Source organism: Rhinoderma darwinii, chromosome 9, assembly GCF_050947455.1.
Source record: "Rhinoderma darwinii isolate aRhiDar2 chromosome 9, aRhiDar2.hap1, whole genome shotgun sequence".
Lineage (NCBI taxonomy): Eukaryota > Metazoa > Chordata > Amphibia > Anura > Rhinodermatidae > Rhinoderma > Rhinoderma darwinii.
In genome coordinates this window covers 27,141,642-27,159,010 of record NC_134695.1, presented here as the reverse complement: position 1 = coordinate 27,159,010, position 17,369 = coordinate 27,141,642, and the positions used below count along the sequence as shown (strand labels likewise).

The window sequence follows — 17,369 nt, the reverse complement described above, 5'->3', positions numbered from 1 at the left end:
AACGGCCATGAAAACGGTGATGGAAGTGTGCATGAGGCCTAAGTCTATGGGGCTCCTGTAATTACGGTTGGCTACGTGTGTTCACCCGTAATTATGGGAGCGTTGCTAGGCGACGTCAGGAGATAGTCACTGTCCAGGGTGCTGAAAGAGTTAACTGATCGGCAGTAAGGCTGGATTCAGACGACCATGTTACGTCCGTAATGGACGGAACGTATTTCGGCCGCTAATCCCGGACCGAACACAGTGCAGGGAGCCGGGCTCCTAGCATCATAGTTATGTACGATGCTAGGAGTCCCTGCCTCAATGCAGGACAACTGTCCTGTACTGTAATAATGTTTTCAGTACGGGACAGTTGTCCTGCAGCGAGGCAGGGACTCCTAGCTTCGTACATAACTATGATGCTAGGAGCCCGGCTCCCTGCACTGTGTTCGGTCCGGGACTTCCGGCCGAAATACGTTCCGTCCATTACGGACGTAACATGGTCGTGTGAATCCAGCCTAACTCTTTCAACACCCGGGACAGTGACTACCGCTGGAGTTAAAAGTATTAAAATTTAACTTACCCAGAACTCTTGCTTCTTCCTCCAGTCCGGCCTCCCGGGATGACGTTTCATCCCATGTGACCGCTGCAGCCAATCACAAGTCAATCACAGGCTGCAGCGGTCACATGGACTGCTTTTAAACCAATGAAAAATTGGGCTTCAAAAAACTTTCCAAAATATATATTAGATATTAATCCCTCGCGGTTTTGAAGATTTCTGCCTGTTGTTATTCTGTAGGAACATTCAATGTTTACTTCCAGCGTGTATATATAAACCTATCGTGGCCATGTGATGGACATACATGTGTACGGCATACAGTATGTGTATCAGAATTCTGTCTTCTAATAATCTCAGCACTGTAATGTCGTTGTATGGATGCTGGAGATGCCCAACAAACCCACATTTTAATACTGGATTGCAGGGTCAGAGAACACTTTATTCCATGCTTTCCTCCATGGCTCTGCCTGTAACAATCTGCCTCTACACCATCTGCTCCTCCTCCCTAGAACATAACAAGCGGAGATCTTGGAAGCTGTGAGGAATTTATACAGAAAGTATACTGGAGATTTGTAATTATACCAAAATAACATTTATTTGCTGAAACCAGACAACCCCTTTAAAGTGTAACTAAACGTTCAACAAACTTCTGACATTTCATAGTGATATGTCAGAAGTTTTGATCGGTGAGGGTTCGAGCATTGAGACTCCTACCAATCGCTAAAACGAAGCAGGAGAAGCGCTCAGCCGCTTCATTACTGTTCGGCTTTCTCTGGAAAAACGATGTAGCGGAGTACGGGCCCATAGACTTTCTATTGAGTATGTACACCGCTACATCGATTTCCAGGGAAAGCCAAAAAGAAACTAAGCGGCTGAGCGCTCACACGAACGCTTCTACTGCTTAGTTTCAGTGATTGGTGGGGGTCTCAGTACTCGAAACTCCCCGATCAAAACTTCTGACGTCAGAAGTTTTTTGGATGTTTAATTACCCTTTAATAATCCAATTCCAGTCCATGCCAATATTTCCCTTTGCTATTATCGCACTGTGCAATATTGCATGCTATCGTCACTAATATTAGCCTATGGGGGTCGTATAAATTTATGCACCCACAATTTTAGATAAAAGGAAAATCGAACAATGTTCCTGCCAATAATGTGCATCAATGAAGATATCCCCATCTTCTGTGTTTGCATTCCGTCTCACACTGCACATAGAATAAAAATAATATATACAGCATACAGTCGATTTAAAATGTCTACACACCTGCCAGGTTTTTGTCACATTACAAAGTCAGTACAAGATGAATAATTTCAGAACTTTTTCTACATTTTAAAGTCACCTATAATATGTACAATTGTATTGAACAACAAACTGAAATCTTTTAGGCTGGAAAAATAAAAATAAAAAACAAAAATAATGTTGTTGCATAAATATGCACACCCTTAAACTAATACTTTGCTGAATTACCCTTTGACTTTATGACAGCATTCAGTCTTTTTGGGTAAAAGTCTATTAGCATGGCACATCTTGACTTGGCAATTGTTGCCCACTCTTCCTTGCAAAAGCACTCCAAATCTGTCAGCTTGTGAGGTCATCTCCTGTGTACATCCCTCTTCAGATCACCCCACGGATTTTCAATGGAATTCAGGTCTGGGCTCTGGCTGGGCCATTCCAAAACTGTGATCTTCTTCTGTCGAAGCCATTCTTTTGTTGATTTGGAGGTATGCTTTGGGTCGTTGTCGTGCTGAAAGGTGAAATTCCTCCTGCAGGTCTTGTGCCAATATTCACTGATATTTGGAACTGTTCATAATTCTCTTTACCTTGACCAAAGTCCCAGCTCCAACTGCAGAAAAACAGCCCCAAAGAATAATGCTGCCTCCACCATCCGTCACTGTGGGTATGCTGTTCTTTTGGTGATGTGCAGTGTTGGCTTTGTGCCAAACATAACTTTTAAAATTATGCCAAAAAGTTCAACCTTGGTTTCATCAGACCATAACACGTTTTCCCACATGCTTTTGACAGACTTGATGTAGGTCTTTGTAAAACAGAGTCGGGCTTGGATGTCTTTCTTTGTTAGAAAAGGCTTCCACCTTGCCTCCCTACCCCACAGCCCAGACATATGAAGAAAACGGGAGATTGCTGTCACCTGCACTACACAAGCATACCTGCCAGAAAGTCCTGCAACTCCTTTAATGTTGCTGTATGCCTCTTGGTAGCCTACTGGACCAAGTTTTCATCAAGTTTTGAGGGACGTCCAGTTCTTTGTAATGTCACTATTGTGCTAAATGTAATTCACTTCTTGATGACTATCTCCACGGTATGCCTTGGAAATGCTTTGGTACCCTTTCCCTGACTGATGCCTTTCAACAATTAGATCCCTCTGATGGGTTGTAAGCTCTTTACAGACTATGACTTTTGCTGTCACATGCAACAAAGAAAATGTCAGGAAAATCCTAATAGAACAGCTAAACATTATATGGGGTTTCTCACAATCACTTTAAATAATGGCGGCTGTGTACTGACTACTATTTAACATGAGTTTGAATGTGATTGGCTAATTCTGAACACAACCACAGCCCCAATTATAAGAGGGTGTTCACACTAATGCAACAACATTATTTTTGTTTTTTTATCTTTATTTTTTCTCCCTAAATGATTTCAGCTTGTTTTTCAATGGAATTTTACAGATTATGGGTCACATTAATGGTGGAAAAAGTTCTGAAATTATTAATCTTGTACTGACTTTGTAACATGACAAAAAACTGGCATTGTAACAGGGGTGTGTAGACTTTTTATATCCACTGTATGTTTTATAAGAAGAATCCATTTTGTTCTTCTCCTTCACCCGTCAGTGTAAGTTTTATATAGCTCTTCTGTATAGTGTGCATCAGAGACCAGACCACTGACAACATTCGCTATTATTTAACCCCTAGGGACACGAGTATACAACTGTATGACCTGGCGGGAGTTTACTTCGCACACCAGGACGTACAGTTACTGAGTAGTTTCCGGTGCACACTGTCGATGATAACGTGCACCAGGAACCCGAGAGGTCAGCTGTCTCCGACAGCTGCCAGTCTACTTTTACTGGCCAGCGGTCCATCGCTGCTGATTTTGGCAATTAAACCCTTAAATGTGGCAATCGATTGCGGCAGATCGTCATGTCCCCATGATGCAATCACAGGGGGTGCCGATGGTCGGCATGTTAACCGGAGGCCAGACAATGGCCTCCGGGTCTGCCATGTACGGAGGCCTATAAGGACCAGCCTCTGGCTGGTCCTTATAGGCTTCCTGTCAGAGAGACACTGACAGTTAGACCAGCTTCCCACGTAGTGTAAACGCTGCAGAATTTCCGCAACAGAATTCTGTGCGGAAATTCCACAGCATTTACAGTAAAAGCAAAGTGGATGAGATTTAGAAAATCTCATGCCCATGCTGCGTAAAAAAATCACAGTGTCAACATTAATAAATTGACCTGTGGTGCGGAATTTAAATCCTCAGCATGTCAATTTATGTTGCGTTTTCGTTGATTTTCTGTTGCGGGTTTTCCCTATTGAATTCAATGGGGATAGAAAGCCAAGTACTGAGACTCTTGCGGCAGAATCGCAGCAAAAATCGCAACTCAGGAAAAAAAACAGAATCATACTTACCCAGAACTCTCTTCTTCTTCCCTGGAGTCCAGCCTCCTGGGTTGACGTTGCATAACATGTGACCGCCGCAGCCAATCACAGGTTGCAGTATCACATGGCCTGCAACATCATCTTAGGGGCCGGACTACGAGCAAAGCAGAGGGAGAGGGTAAGTATGAAAGTTTTTTTTTGCCAGCGCTGCATTCCACAGCGGAAATTCCGGCCGAAAGACCATTTTCAGGAGAAATTTCTTTATAAATGTTGGGGTGCGTTTTCTCCTTTATTCTTTGTAAAAGTTAAGCATTTCTAAATTTTTTCAGAAAAAAAGTCGATTTTCATTTTCTGCAGACTAATTACAATAAATTTAGCTAAATTCCTGTGGAGTCAAAATGCTAACTAAACCCCTAGCTAAATTCCTTGAGGGGTCCACTGTTTTGGTAAGGGAGACCCTGACAGAGCCCCTAATGAGGATGTCGAAGACAGGAGTGAACATAGCCTGATATGACAGATCTGTAAATAAGTGGCAGATAGTCATTGCATTTTTACAGCAATTTTCTAGTATCAAAATTGATGAAGATATGATAATTCTTATACATGAATTTCTTTTTTTGTTCAGATCTCTTACTCGATATAGAGTAGCTGTGATGTCCACATTTTCAGGAACAGCCCAGACAACTGATCCACGGAAAGGGTCCTTGATTCCTGGCTGCCAGCTATGAGCCTGAATAAAACAAGATTGAATGCATATTTACAATGGGACAGCTGAAGAGAAAGAAAGTAGGAGAAAAAAAGAAGAGGAACGTATAGGGAGTTCTGCATTTTTGTACTGTAAAATAAAAGGATACGAAATCCAGCAATAAGCTCTGTCATCATATAAAACACATTGGGGGAATCTATTACCAGTTCTAAGGCAGTATTCTGGTGTAGAAAAGGTGGAAATGGCACAAGAGATGCAATTTTGCACAAAACAAAATTAAACTTTTTGTGCCGTTTCCGCTGCTCATGCCACTTTTCTAAACAGTGGGTGGAGATTTGCAGAAGGTGCGGTGCCACCTGCGGCTTGTCAAATTTACTATAATTGATGCCAGAAACTGGTGTAAATTATAATCCAAATCTACGCTTTCTCTTAGCTGGTGTATACTTTACTTTTTGGCGCACAGGCGGCAAGAGATGTGGCCAATTTATTAATAAATAATGAATAATAAAATTTAATAAGTTAGGCGCATCTTACTCCAGCTTGTTTTAGATTAAGACTGGCATATGAAACCCCAGTCTTTCTTTTATATCAAGTACATTTTTAGTGAATTTTAATAAACAGAAAACAAAAATTTACAGTTTCCCATCAATCCCCCACCCTTCTCTTACCTTACACCCCTCCCCCTTCCCAATGCACCCTCCCCCTTTCAACATGAAAGAACATAAAATATTTTCAGCAAGTATTTATGCCATTTGGGAACCTGCGCAAGGCACAGTGAGTAAGAAAAGGTTAGGACAAACCCATCCTTCCGATAGATGTTCAAACAAAAGTATGGAAATGCATGCAACATCCGAAACATGTAATCAGTTAAGCAATACACCCCCTTAACAATCTAAGAAGTATTATACAGGTCAGGCATCACAATTTAAGCTATTTAGAACTCGTACAGAATAGCTGAAAGAGGCTCAGTAAGGCGTTGCCCTGCTCCAACAAATATCTGATCTCCAATGAGGACAACCCAATATAGGATTAACAGCTGAAGAGAGCTCAATTTTTAAGCAAATGAGTGGCTAGACCAGGAGCATCTAACAAAGGTGCCCAAAGTTTTTCATACTTATGACTTGCTTTTCTTTTGGTGTATATCCCCTTTTATATGGATAATAGCCAATTGACTTTCGTAACAAATTCTCCTGCCGTTTGAGGCTTCAATCAGCTTCCTAGCCATGTATAATAATCGAGCCACAGCCACCTTTCATCCTCCAATATAGCAAAGTCATCTACATATTCACAGGATGTGAACGGGAAAAAAATGCAGTATTTGGGACACGGCGCCTGACAGGTAGATATTCAAAACGGAGTATGTTATATTAGGCTTTATTTGTAATAGATACTATGTGTTTCAGGACCGGACAGGTCCCTTCCTCAGGTACATACAGTGCTCCACAAGAAATTTTCATCATTTTATACACAGAAAGACCGGGAAAAAAAGAGACGACAAGCGTTTTTTCCTGGATGGTAATTACACCTGATTAACAAACAGGAAGGGCGGAGTGAGTTAACCCCAAAGGTCAATCTAGATCAAAAGGTAATGTCAAGTCATAGCTTCTCCTGATCGCATGCAGGTGAACAATAAATACACTATTGTAATGACGGATGTTTACCTTGTCATCACAACTGTCTTTCTCATACAAATACATAAATATTGAACATATTGGAAAAACACATTCACGTATACATAAATATTTCAGATTATAATCTTAGATATAGGGCCTAGCTCACTGACATTGCGGCTCCAGCGCTGGACCCAGGAAAGAAGAGTAAAAGGCTGGATTCACACGAGCATGTTCGGTCCGTAGAGGACGGAACATATTTCTTCCGCAAGTCCCGGACCGAACACACTGCAGGGAGCCGGGCTCCTAGCATCATAGTTATGTACAGCGCTAGGAGTCCCTGCCTCACTGCGGGACAACTGTCCCATACTGTAATCCTAGCGTCGTACATAACTATGATGCTAGGAGCCCGGCTCCCTGCAGTGTGTTTGGTCCGGGACTTTCGCCCGAAATACGTTCCGTCCTTTACGGACCGAACATGCTCGTGTGAATCCAGCCTTAGATTTGCTTTGCTTTTATATGTGTTACAAATTTTTGGGGTGTATTTGTGTTTTTTTACAGGTTCGGTTTGTTGGACTACGTTGGATTCGAGGACTACTTAGATTATGGCTTTTTTATTCTCAATAAAATGGTTAATGAGGGTTGTGTGTTTTTTTTAAATTTCAATTAAAAAAATTTATTCTTTTAAACTTTATTACTACTACCTTAGTAATGGCCGCTGGTTGATTAAAAATGTCCATTACTAAGGCGGGGCTTAATGTTAGTCGGTGAAAAGGCTAACACTAACCCCCATTATTACTCCGGTACCCACCACCAGGGGTATCGGGAAGAGCCAGGTATTCTGTAGTGCAGGTTGGGTACTGGGGCAGCTGGGAAAAGCCAAAAACAGTGGACCTTCCCACCCTGGTAATGCTAGCATGCTGCTGCTATGTTGCATCTGGCTAGTTATGAAAAATGAGGGGGGGGGGCGCACATTTTTTCCATTTAATTTTTTTTTAAATAATGTGGGTCCCCCTCTTTTATGATAACCAGCCAGATACAACATAGCAGCAGCAGGCTAGCATTACCAGGGTGGAAGGCCCACTGTTTTTGGGCAATCCCAGCCTAATAATACCAGTCTGCGGCCACCCCAGTACCCACCCATCATTACATATGTTCAGGTACTGGATCGTACCCAGCTCTTCCCGGTTCCCCTGGTGGCGGTGGGTACTGGGGTAATAATGGGGGTTAGTGTTAGCCTCTGCACCGTCTAACACTAAGCCCCGCCTTAGTAATGGATGCCGTCAATCAGCCAGCGGCCATTACTAAGGTGGTAGTAATTAAGTTTAAAAGAAAATACAAAAACATAGAAGAAATATATTTTATTGAAATAAAAAAAAACACACAACCCTGATTAACCATTTTATTGAAAATAAAAAAAGCCGTCATCGATGTAGTCCTCAAATCCGATGTAGTCCATCAACCGAACCTGTAAAAAAACACAAACACACAAAATACCCTTTAGTAACACAGGTGGTAGGATTAGATACAGGGCCCATGTGTGATACTGTCTGTTAGACCATGTATCTAAGCCTACCACAAGGTAGGCTTTGATACAGGACCCCAGGAGACAGTAATCTTATGCTGATACAGGGCCCATCAGACAGGATCACACATGGGCCATGTATCTAAGCCTATCATGTGGTAGGCTTAGATACAGGGCCCAGCAGACAGGATCACACCATGTGTCAGATAGTATCATGTATCAGTATCATGAGCATGTATCTAAACCTACTATGTGGCTTTGATACAGGGCCCATGTGTGATACTGTCTGTTGGACCCTATATCTAAGCCTACCACATGTTAGACTTTGATACAGGGCCCCAGCAGACAGTAATCTTATACAGTATAAGATGACTGTCTGCTGGGGTCCTGTATCTAACCCTGCCTTGTGGTAAGCTTAGATACATGATCTAACAGATAGCCCTGTGTCTAAGCCCATGTGTGATGCTGTCTGTTGGACCCTGTATCTAAGCTTAACACAAGACATGCTTAGATACAGGACCCCAGCAGGCAGTAATGTTACACTTACCCAGCTCTTTGGTGCAGATGTCCCGACACCATCCAGCGCTGTGATGTCACGAGCAGCGCACAGCTTCGTGACGTGAGAAGATGTCAGGACTTCCGCTGCTCTCGAGAAGGAGGGTAAGTATAGTGGTATTACTATAGTAACAGGGGCCCATGTATTTTATGACATAGGCCCCAATTACTATAGTAAATTTCTATAGACGCGGTGCGGAGGATGCGGGCCCGGTCACAATTGTGACCGCTGCGACCCCTGTAGCGCCAGTCGCCCGGGGATCCGGGGCACCGGGCCATAGATCCGGGGCACACGCCCCTCAGTAAAACCTTTTGTAGGATTCTGTGTGTAGTTATCAAATATATGACATGTAGAAATTTCACATCTTCTTTACTTACCTTGAAGGATTTTTTGTTGTTGATGTTTTTGTGTTTACAACCCTTCATATTATCTGGATATCAATCTGATTGGTTCCAGAAAATGTAGCTGCATATATAAGTATAGATCAGGCATTTATATATTGATTGTACAGACAGGGATAACTATTTTCATGATCCTTGGTTGAGATATGCATGTTGTGCTGCTCGAATTCCTCAGCTTTTTACAAAATCAGGGACAAAAACAAAATGCTCTTGAAATGAAAAAAGGGTTCTGTAAAGGATCTGCCAGGCACTACGTCTGGGTATACTCCCAGGATTAATCAGTCGACACCTGAGGCCAGACCTCTGAGACTGACACCTGATCCCACCAATCAGGGTGGCAGGCTCAGGAGTGGGAGAGCCTATCGCGGCCTGGTCAGTCAGAGTTAGCTCCGCCCCCTGTCCATTTATACCTGTCGTTTTCTCTTCCTCCTTGCTTGTTATTCTTCTTGGATTCCTGGCCCCACTGCTGCCTTGCTCCAGCCTGCTTCTGCCGTGCTTCTGCCTTGCTTCAGTTCCGTTTATCCTGCGTTGCTCTGCCCCTGGCTTGCTTCTGCTCCGTGCTCCCGTTTGTATACTCCACTACTTCCTGATCCTGACTGGCTCATTCACCGCTCCGTTTCCTCGCGGCGTTCCGTGGGCTACTGTATTCCCTTGCGTGTTCCCTGTTTGTACTCCCTTGCACTTAGACAGCGTAGGGACCGCCGCCAAGTTGTACCCCGTCACCTAGGGCGGGTCGTTGCAAGTAGGCAGGGACAGGGCGGTGGGTAGATTAGGGCTCACTTGTTGCCTTCACCTCCTTCCTGCCATTACAGGTTCTGACTAGAGATGAGCGAACTTATGAAAAGTTCGGTTCGGCTAGTTCGCCGAATTTCATGAAAGAGTTCGATTCGGACCGAACTAGTTCTGACCGAACCTGTAATTTCCGTGCGCCGAGCATGGTACTGTCCAGGGTGCTGATAGAGTTAATGGGCTGCACTAACTCTTTCAGCAACCTTGACAGTACATGCTCGGCGCGCGGAAAATAAAATTTTAATGTAATAAAAAAATAAATACGTTCATACTTACATTCCTCCTGTCCGGCCTCCAGCGATGACATTTCATCCATGTCACCGCTGCAGCCAATCACAGGCTGTTGTGGCGGTCACGCACGTCAGGATGACGTCAGAAGGCCGGCCTCCAGGGATGACGCTTTATCCCACGTGACCGCCTCTGCAGCCAATCACAGGCTGCAGCGGCCTCTGCAGCCAATCACAGGCTGCAGCGGCCTCTGCAGCAAATCACACGCTCCTCTCCTGAAATACTCTGTGCTGCCTTAAACTCTGTGGACAGGTCAGGATCGTGTTTCTTTTAAATGCTGCTGGGGAACCCGCTCGATCCACTATATAAGGCTGCGCTACAGTGCAGCATTTAAAAGAAACAGGATCCTGACCTGTCCACAGAGTTTAAGGCAGCACAGAGTATTTCAGGAGATGAGCGTGCAGATTCAGTGCTGCTGTGAACTCTGCTCTTACCATTACGTAGCTCAGTCTGTTACCTCTCCTCCACTCCTGTCCTCAATAACACCTTCACATGATTGGCAAGTCACCACCCCGCACAAGATCCACACGCTCATCTCCTGAAATACTCTGTGCTGCTGTGAACTCTGCTCTTACCATTGCGTGGTGACTTGCCAATCATGTGAAGGTGTTATTGAGGACAGGAGTGGAGGAGAGGTAACAGACTGAGAGCTACGTAATGGTAAGAGCAGAGTTCACAGCAGCACTGAATCTGCACGCTCCTCTCCTGAAATACTCTGTGCTGCTGTGAACTCTGCTCTTACCATTACGTAGCTCAGTCTGTTACCTCTCCTCCACTCCTGTCCTCAATAACACCTTCACATGATTGGCAAGTCACCACCCCGCACAAGATCCACACGCTCATCTCCTGAAATACTCTGTGCTGCCTTAAACTCTGTGGACAGGTCAGGATCCTGTTTCTTTTAAATGCTGCACTGTAGCGCAGCCTTATATAGTGGATCGAGCGGGTTCCGCAGCAGCATTTAAAAGAAACAGGATCCTGACCTGTCCACAGAGTTTAAGGCAGCACAGAGTATTTCAGGAGATGAGCACGGCCGGGCACGGCCGGCCACGGGCAGCCGGTCGTTTTTCCGAGCCGTGCTCCCATTATAAAGTATAGGAGCACGGCCCGTAAAATAAAAAAATAGAACATGTTATATCTTTTTAACGGCACGGGCACCTTCCCGTGAGAAAACGGGAAGGTACCCGTGGCTAACAGAAGTTTATGGGCCCGCTATTTCGGGTCGTAATTACGACCCATAATTATGGGTGTTTTTACGGTCGTGTGCATGAGGCCCCGTAATGACGGGTGGCTACATGTGTGCACCCGTCATTACGGCGGTGTTGCTAGGCGACGTCAGTAAATAGTCACTGTCCAGGGTGCTGAAAGAGTTAACTGATCGGCAGTAACTGTTTCAGCACCCTGGACAGTGAATTCCGATCAGAATATACATCAACCTGTAAAAAAAAAAAGACGTTCATACTTACCGAGAACTTTCTGCTTCCTCCAGTCCGGTCTACTGGCCGTTGCCTTGGTGACGCGTCCCTCTCGACATCCGGCCCGACATTCCTGGATGACGATACAGCCCATGTGACCGCTGCAGCCAATCACAGGCTGCTGCGGCCTCTGCAGCCAATCACAGGCTGCCGCGGCCTCTGCAGCCAATCACAGGCTGCCGCGTCAGAAAAGAAGGTCGGACTCGAGGAAGAAGAGGGACGCTTCACTAAGACAACGACCGGGTACGTATGAAATGCTTTTTATTTTATTTTTAATCAGCAGCCTCTTTTCTCTATCAGTGATTGATAGAGACAAGTGGCTGCCGATTTGTATAATATTTTTGACCGGGTTCGGTCAAAACGGGTTCGGCCGAACCCGGTGAAGTTCGGATTCGCTGCGAACCGAACTTTTCCCGATGTTCGGACCGAAACCGGGTTCGGTTGTCCCGGTTCGCTCATCTCTAGTTCTGACTCATCTAATATATATTTGGCAAAGACGTGGTGTCCAAGGCACAGTTAGCTCTGCCCACAGCCCGACCTGCAAGAAGCCTGTGAGGAAGGAGATGTGAGTGCTCAGTCTGTTTGCTGTTTGTGCCTCTATTTGTCTGTGTGTCTTTGTATTTATGTGTATTTGTGTGTCTTAGTGCCTATATATGTATTTGTATGTGTATATATTTCTGTATGTGCATCTACTACATCATCTGTACTCAGAGTTATCACTGTGTGTTATCTGTGGTGTTATCTGTGCCCTATTCAAACTACAGGAATTCTCGGCCGTGTGACGGTCGTTCTTTGAATGGCCATCACACGGCCTCAGTAGGAACAATAGACCCCCAAATGGGGCTAGTCACACGTTCAATTTTTTTGATGGCCTGGTGCATGCCCTATTTTGGGCCGTTCTCACAGCCGCACGGCTCCCATAGAAGTCTATGGGGCCGTGTAAAGCACGGCTGTCACTCGGATGTGAGCCGAGTGACGGCTGTGCATTCTGCCGCTCGCTCTCTTCTCCTCCTCACAGTGCGAAGTGCATGTGAGGAGAAGGAGGAGGAGGGTATTTTGTTGCTCCCTGTAAGAGCTGAATTCCTAATCCCCGGCCACAACTTCGGCCAAAGCCGTGGCCGGGGATTCCGCTCCAGGAGAAGTCCCTGACTTAACTATCTCCCACCATGACCGGCACAGCCACACTACAGTATTATTCAATCTAGCAGATGTGCTGCATGCTAGGCACGTCTGCTAGAGCACGCCTCTGTTGCTGCCCGTCAGGAGCAGAAAAAGCCTGTGTGTGAGTAGAGGGTGAGTAAGCACCCCTCCCTGATGGATAAAGTTATATAGTTAGGGTTTTATATACAGGGATAATGGGATACAGAGATGATGGGGTTTAATACAGGGATGAGGGTTGGACTACCCATCATCTCTGTATATAATCCCCATCATCCCTGTAAATAGCCTCCATCATCCCTGTATATAACCTCCACCATCCCTGTATATAACCTCCACCATCCCTGTGTATATCAGCCATCATCCCTGTATATAACCTCCATCATCCCTGTATATACCAACCAGGCTGGTATATATAGGGATGATAGGGGTTATATACAGGAATGATGGCTGGTATATACAGTAAGAGGGATGATGGTTGGTATATACAGGGATAATGGGGATTATATACAGGGACGATGGGTGGTATATACAGGGATGATGGATGGCATATATAGTAACAGGGATGATGGGTTCTGTCAGACCTCTCTGTCAGGGGAACCCATGAACGGAAACCAAACGGAAAACCATAGCGATCTCCATTGTTTTACATCATGGTAACTGATTGATTTATCTTACCAGGTTTTGTTCCTTATCATTGTGTATCCTTAGGGCAAATTCAAGCTTTTCTGCTGCCTGAGGCAAAAAATTTAAATGGCGCCCCCCCAGATCTTGAACTACATCCCCCTGGCTGTTCTACATCACTAGCAGCCACCTCCAACTCTTGCGGATGCACAGTTGCCTTGTAATCCCCTAGCATGCGCGGTGCATCGATGAAGCCGGGCAGAGTATACCTTGGTGCATGCCCAAGGAGTACAAGGTAATAGCGCATCCGAGAAAGTCGGAGAAGACTAGAGTTGATGTATAACAGCCAGGGGATGTCAATCAAGCATGGAAAGGTGGGTTTGAAGGAACAACTGTGTGACTCTTCAGGATAGTGGCACCGCACCATGACCATTTAATGAGTAATTAGCATATAGTATGCGCCGTTTTAAAAGTTGATTTTATAGATTTTGCTGCATCTGAAAAAAACATAAAAGGGAATGTTTGGAAATATTGTCAGGTCATATATTACCACATGGTGGCGGTTCAAGGGGTTAAAACTACCTGACAGGTTCAAAATGAATTGAAAACAATTCCATCTTCCCTGCAATTTTGTTATTATAAATATATTCTATATCATTGCAGCTTCAGAACAGAGCTCAGTACATAAATACAGCACCAGAACCAAGCTCAGTGCATAAGTATAACACCAGAACAAAGCTCAGCACATAAATATAGTACTTGAACCAAGCTCAGTACATAAATACAGCACCAGAACCAAAGCTCAGTGTCACGGCTCGGGGGGGGGGGTATGTGGACCCACTAGGCCGCTCCGCCGTAGTGGAGTAGCAGCTGGCCAAACAACAGTCAATGAAAGTCTTTAGAACTAGAGTACCCGTATAGAAGTTCTGACAGACACGTGGCGTAGCATACACTTTTGTGTAGCAGACTTCTTGGTACAGATGACACATGGCACAGAAGACACTTGGCGTGGCAGAGAAGACACTTGGCATGGCAGATGACACTTGGCGTGGCAGAAGATGAACTCTTCTTAAACACTAGACTTTTCTCAGGAACAAACACAATTACTGGATACGGGATACAGGAAACAGGGTACGGGAATACTGGGAACAGGATACAGCTAAGGGACCATTTGATAAATGAACATGGGTAGACACAATAATGCTCAGGCAAGGAGGAAGAGGGCAGAGTCCTCTTTATAGTACAGGGAGAGCTGGGGATTGGGTAGGGAACAACTTCCTGGTGCGCGCTGGGCGTAAGAAAATAGGTCATACAAAGTAAATATCACAATATAGCATACAATAAGGGGAAAAAAACTATACAAGAAACAATGCCCATAATGGGGCAGCTTTCTAATAGTATAGGAACTCCATAGGACAACATAACATAGAACACTAAGTACTAGGAGAGGAAACACAAATCAGCGAACACGTTTATGGCAGATTTGGGAGAAATTGATTTTTGACTTTAGAGAGAGAAGACAGAAAGAATGTAATGTTAACTATGTTTATGGGTACCTTGGAGCAAACTCTTCTGTTCCTGCGAGTCCATACAATCACAATTTTATCTGGTTGCCTAGAAAATAATGTGAAAATGCCATAGGTGAATGCACAGGTCTAAGCATAGACACAGGTTGTAATTTCTTCTGCAAACTAATCATAAACATAACTATAGTCAATCAACTAAATGTTAAATAAATATGACAAGTATGAAAACACTACTTAGACATCACCCCAGCCCAACCATTTTAGGGCGCTGCTAGAAAGTGCACCCTGTATAAGATGCCAAAGATCCAACTACGTTGTCCTGCTCAACTAATTAGCCAATTAATTGCCATACAGAGCACACTTTCTAGCAGAGTGTAAAGGGGAGTTTAGGAAGCCCCGCAGTGTCCTCCAGTGTCTTGGTAAGAAACCCCCTTTAAAGAGTACCTATGAGCAGAATTAATGGTGTAGAAGTGTAGATATCTTGCTATAACTAGTGAGATTTCGCATTCTGACTGTGTATGGTGACATGGTGGGACGTAGAATTTATTTGTTGTGGGCTATTGATATTTCAAATAAAATTGATAGCCCATTTCTAGTGATAGGTACTGTTTATTTATATATATATATATATATATATATATATATATATATATATATATATATATATATATATATATATATATATATATATATATTTGTTTTTTTAATAAAAAATGTCAGTCAGTGTTTTTGGTGCAACTTTATAATTAGTTTTTATCAAAAATTATTTTTACTTTGAGATACATATGCTCTGTATCCTGCACACAGAGCAGCTGTTTCTTTTGATAAGACCTGAATTCGTCAGTCCCCAATGTCCATCAATTATTTCCTTTAAAAACGCAACAGAACTGCAGCATTAGAGACAAAATAGATTCCAAAATTATCAGTGTAAGAGGTATACGTTTGAATATATAATATACAATTTCACTGCCTGTCTAAACGTTTAAAATAATTTTATTGACAATACTTTATTTAAAAATAGTAGGGCACTAAATGCCAAAGATCTGGGTACAGGCGTTGGCAACACAGATCATAATTGAACGGTGGAGCATAAGCGATATGCACAGTCAAAGTGCACCAATTCACAAGTGCCTAGGATGTCAGATACTAATTAGCACATTGTCTCACTCCATACACGTACTAGCAAATATTGGTTAGTCTGATTGCCACAAGTAGACAAAATTCCCAACGCATTTCTGCGCCCCTAAAACATAGGGGAGCTTCCTCAGGGGTACAAATTGCCTGATTGTATTAAAATGCCGGTCAGCACATATTATGCTGTTCGTTTGTTTTTACGGCGCGCACGAGACACTGATGTTGGTCTAGTGCGCGCCGGGGAAACCCTAGAGCCTTATACAGCAAAGGCCCCACCTTCAATGATTACCAATCGGTAAGTAACACGTCAAAGCTGACGCCCACCGAATGGGACGGACCCATAGTGACGACGTGGCCTATCAGATAGATGCATACAGCATCAATGGTTACAGGGGAAGCTCCAGGCGGCCGAACATGCAACGCCTAAACAACACTGTCACGAATGCTGTGAGTAGGAAGATAAGATTCGGAGATTTTGGTAAGCGAAGTGAAAGCTCAAAATATGCTAATACTAGAGACAGATATATCCCTAAAACCGGGAACAGTATATAGATTAGTAAGGGGACCATATTGCCTAGATTAACGGCACTGCTTAAAAATTAAACAACATGAAATAGAGTCTGACATACCAAGTCATTAGAGGAAAGGAAGGTAGGATATTGATTCATTAAGGCCCAGTGGTTTGATGGTTTGCATCCTGAAAATCCACTGGGCCTCCTTCTGCAGAATCCGCCTATCCCAATCCCCTCCCCTCACTGGCGGTTTGACATGTTCAATCCCCTGGAATTTAATGACCGAAGGGTCCCCAGAGTGACACTCCCAAACATGCCTGGAGACGGTAGTATCCACTTTCCTATTGATGTTGCATATATGGTCCCGGATTCTGCGTCTAAACTCTCTCTTCATTTTACCAACATTTTGAGTCTTGCAAACACAAGTAATCAAGTACACCACCCCCTTTGTGATGCAGTTGATAAAGGATCTATTATGGAAGACATCTCCGGTTACATTACTCTTGAAAGTTTTACTTTTCAAAATGGACATGCACGCTTTGCATCTACCACATTGATGTGATCCTACAATGTTGGGTGATAACCAAGTAGTAGCGTTCCCAACCTCCAGATGACTGTGTACCAGTTGGTCCTTAATATTTCGGCCTCTTCTGAAGGTAATTTGGGGCCAATCTCCGACCAAATCGCCCACATCTGGGTCTGCTTTAAGAATATCCCAATAAGAGGTAAGGATTTTCCTAACTTCATGGTGAGCAGCATCATATGTACCTATTACTCTGATGGTGTTGTCCTTCTCTGAATGTATCCTAGGATTAAGTAGAGAATCCCTATCTGCCACCAGGGCATGTTGATATGCTGATTTTAAAACACCACTTGGGTATCCCCTACGCTCAAACCTCTCTGTCA

At 43.9% G+C, this 17,369-nt stretch overlaps 1 protein-coding gene across 1 annotated transcript in view; it reads right to left on the bottom strand.

Annotated features, from left to right (window-relative positions):
- LOC142660156 (uncharacterized) overlaps positions 1 to 17,369 on the bottom strand; it is a 152,988-nt gene that overhangs the window by 56,762 nt on the left and 78,857 nt on the right. Inside the window, exons 2-3 of the mRNA XM_075836738.1 lie at positions 14,848 to 14,905; positions 4,794 to 4,889 (exon numbers count right to left, since the gene is read on the bottom strand). Coding sequence (XP_075692853.1) covers positions 4,794 to 4,889; positions 14,848 to 14,905 — 154 coding nt within the window. The remainder of the gene's footprint in view (positions 1 to 4,793; positions 4,890 to 14,847; positions 14,906 to 17,369) is intronic.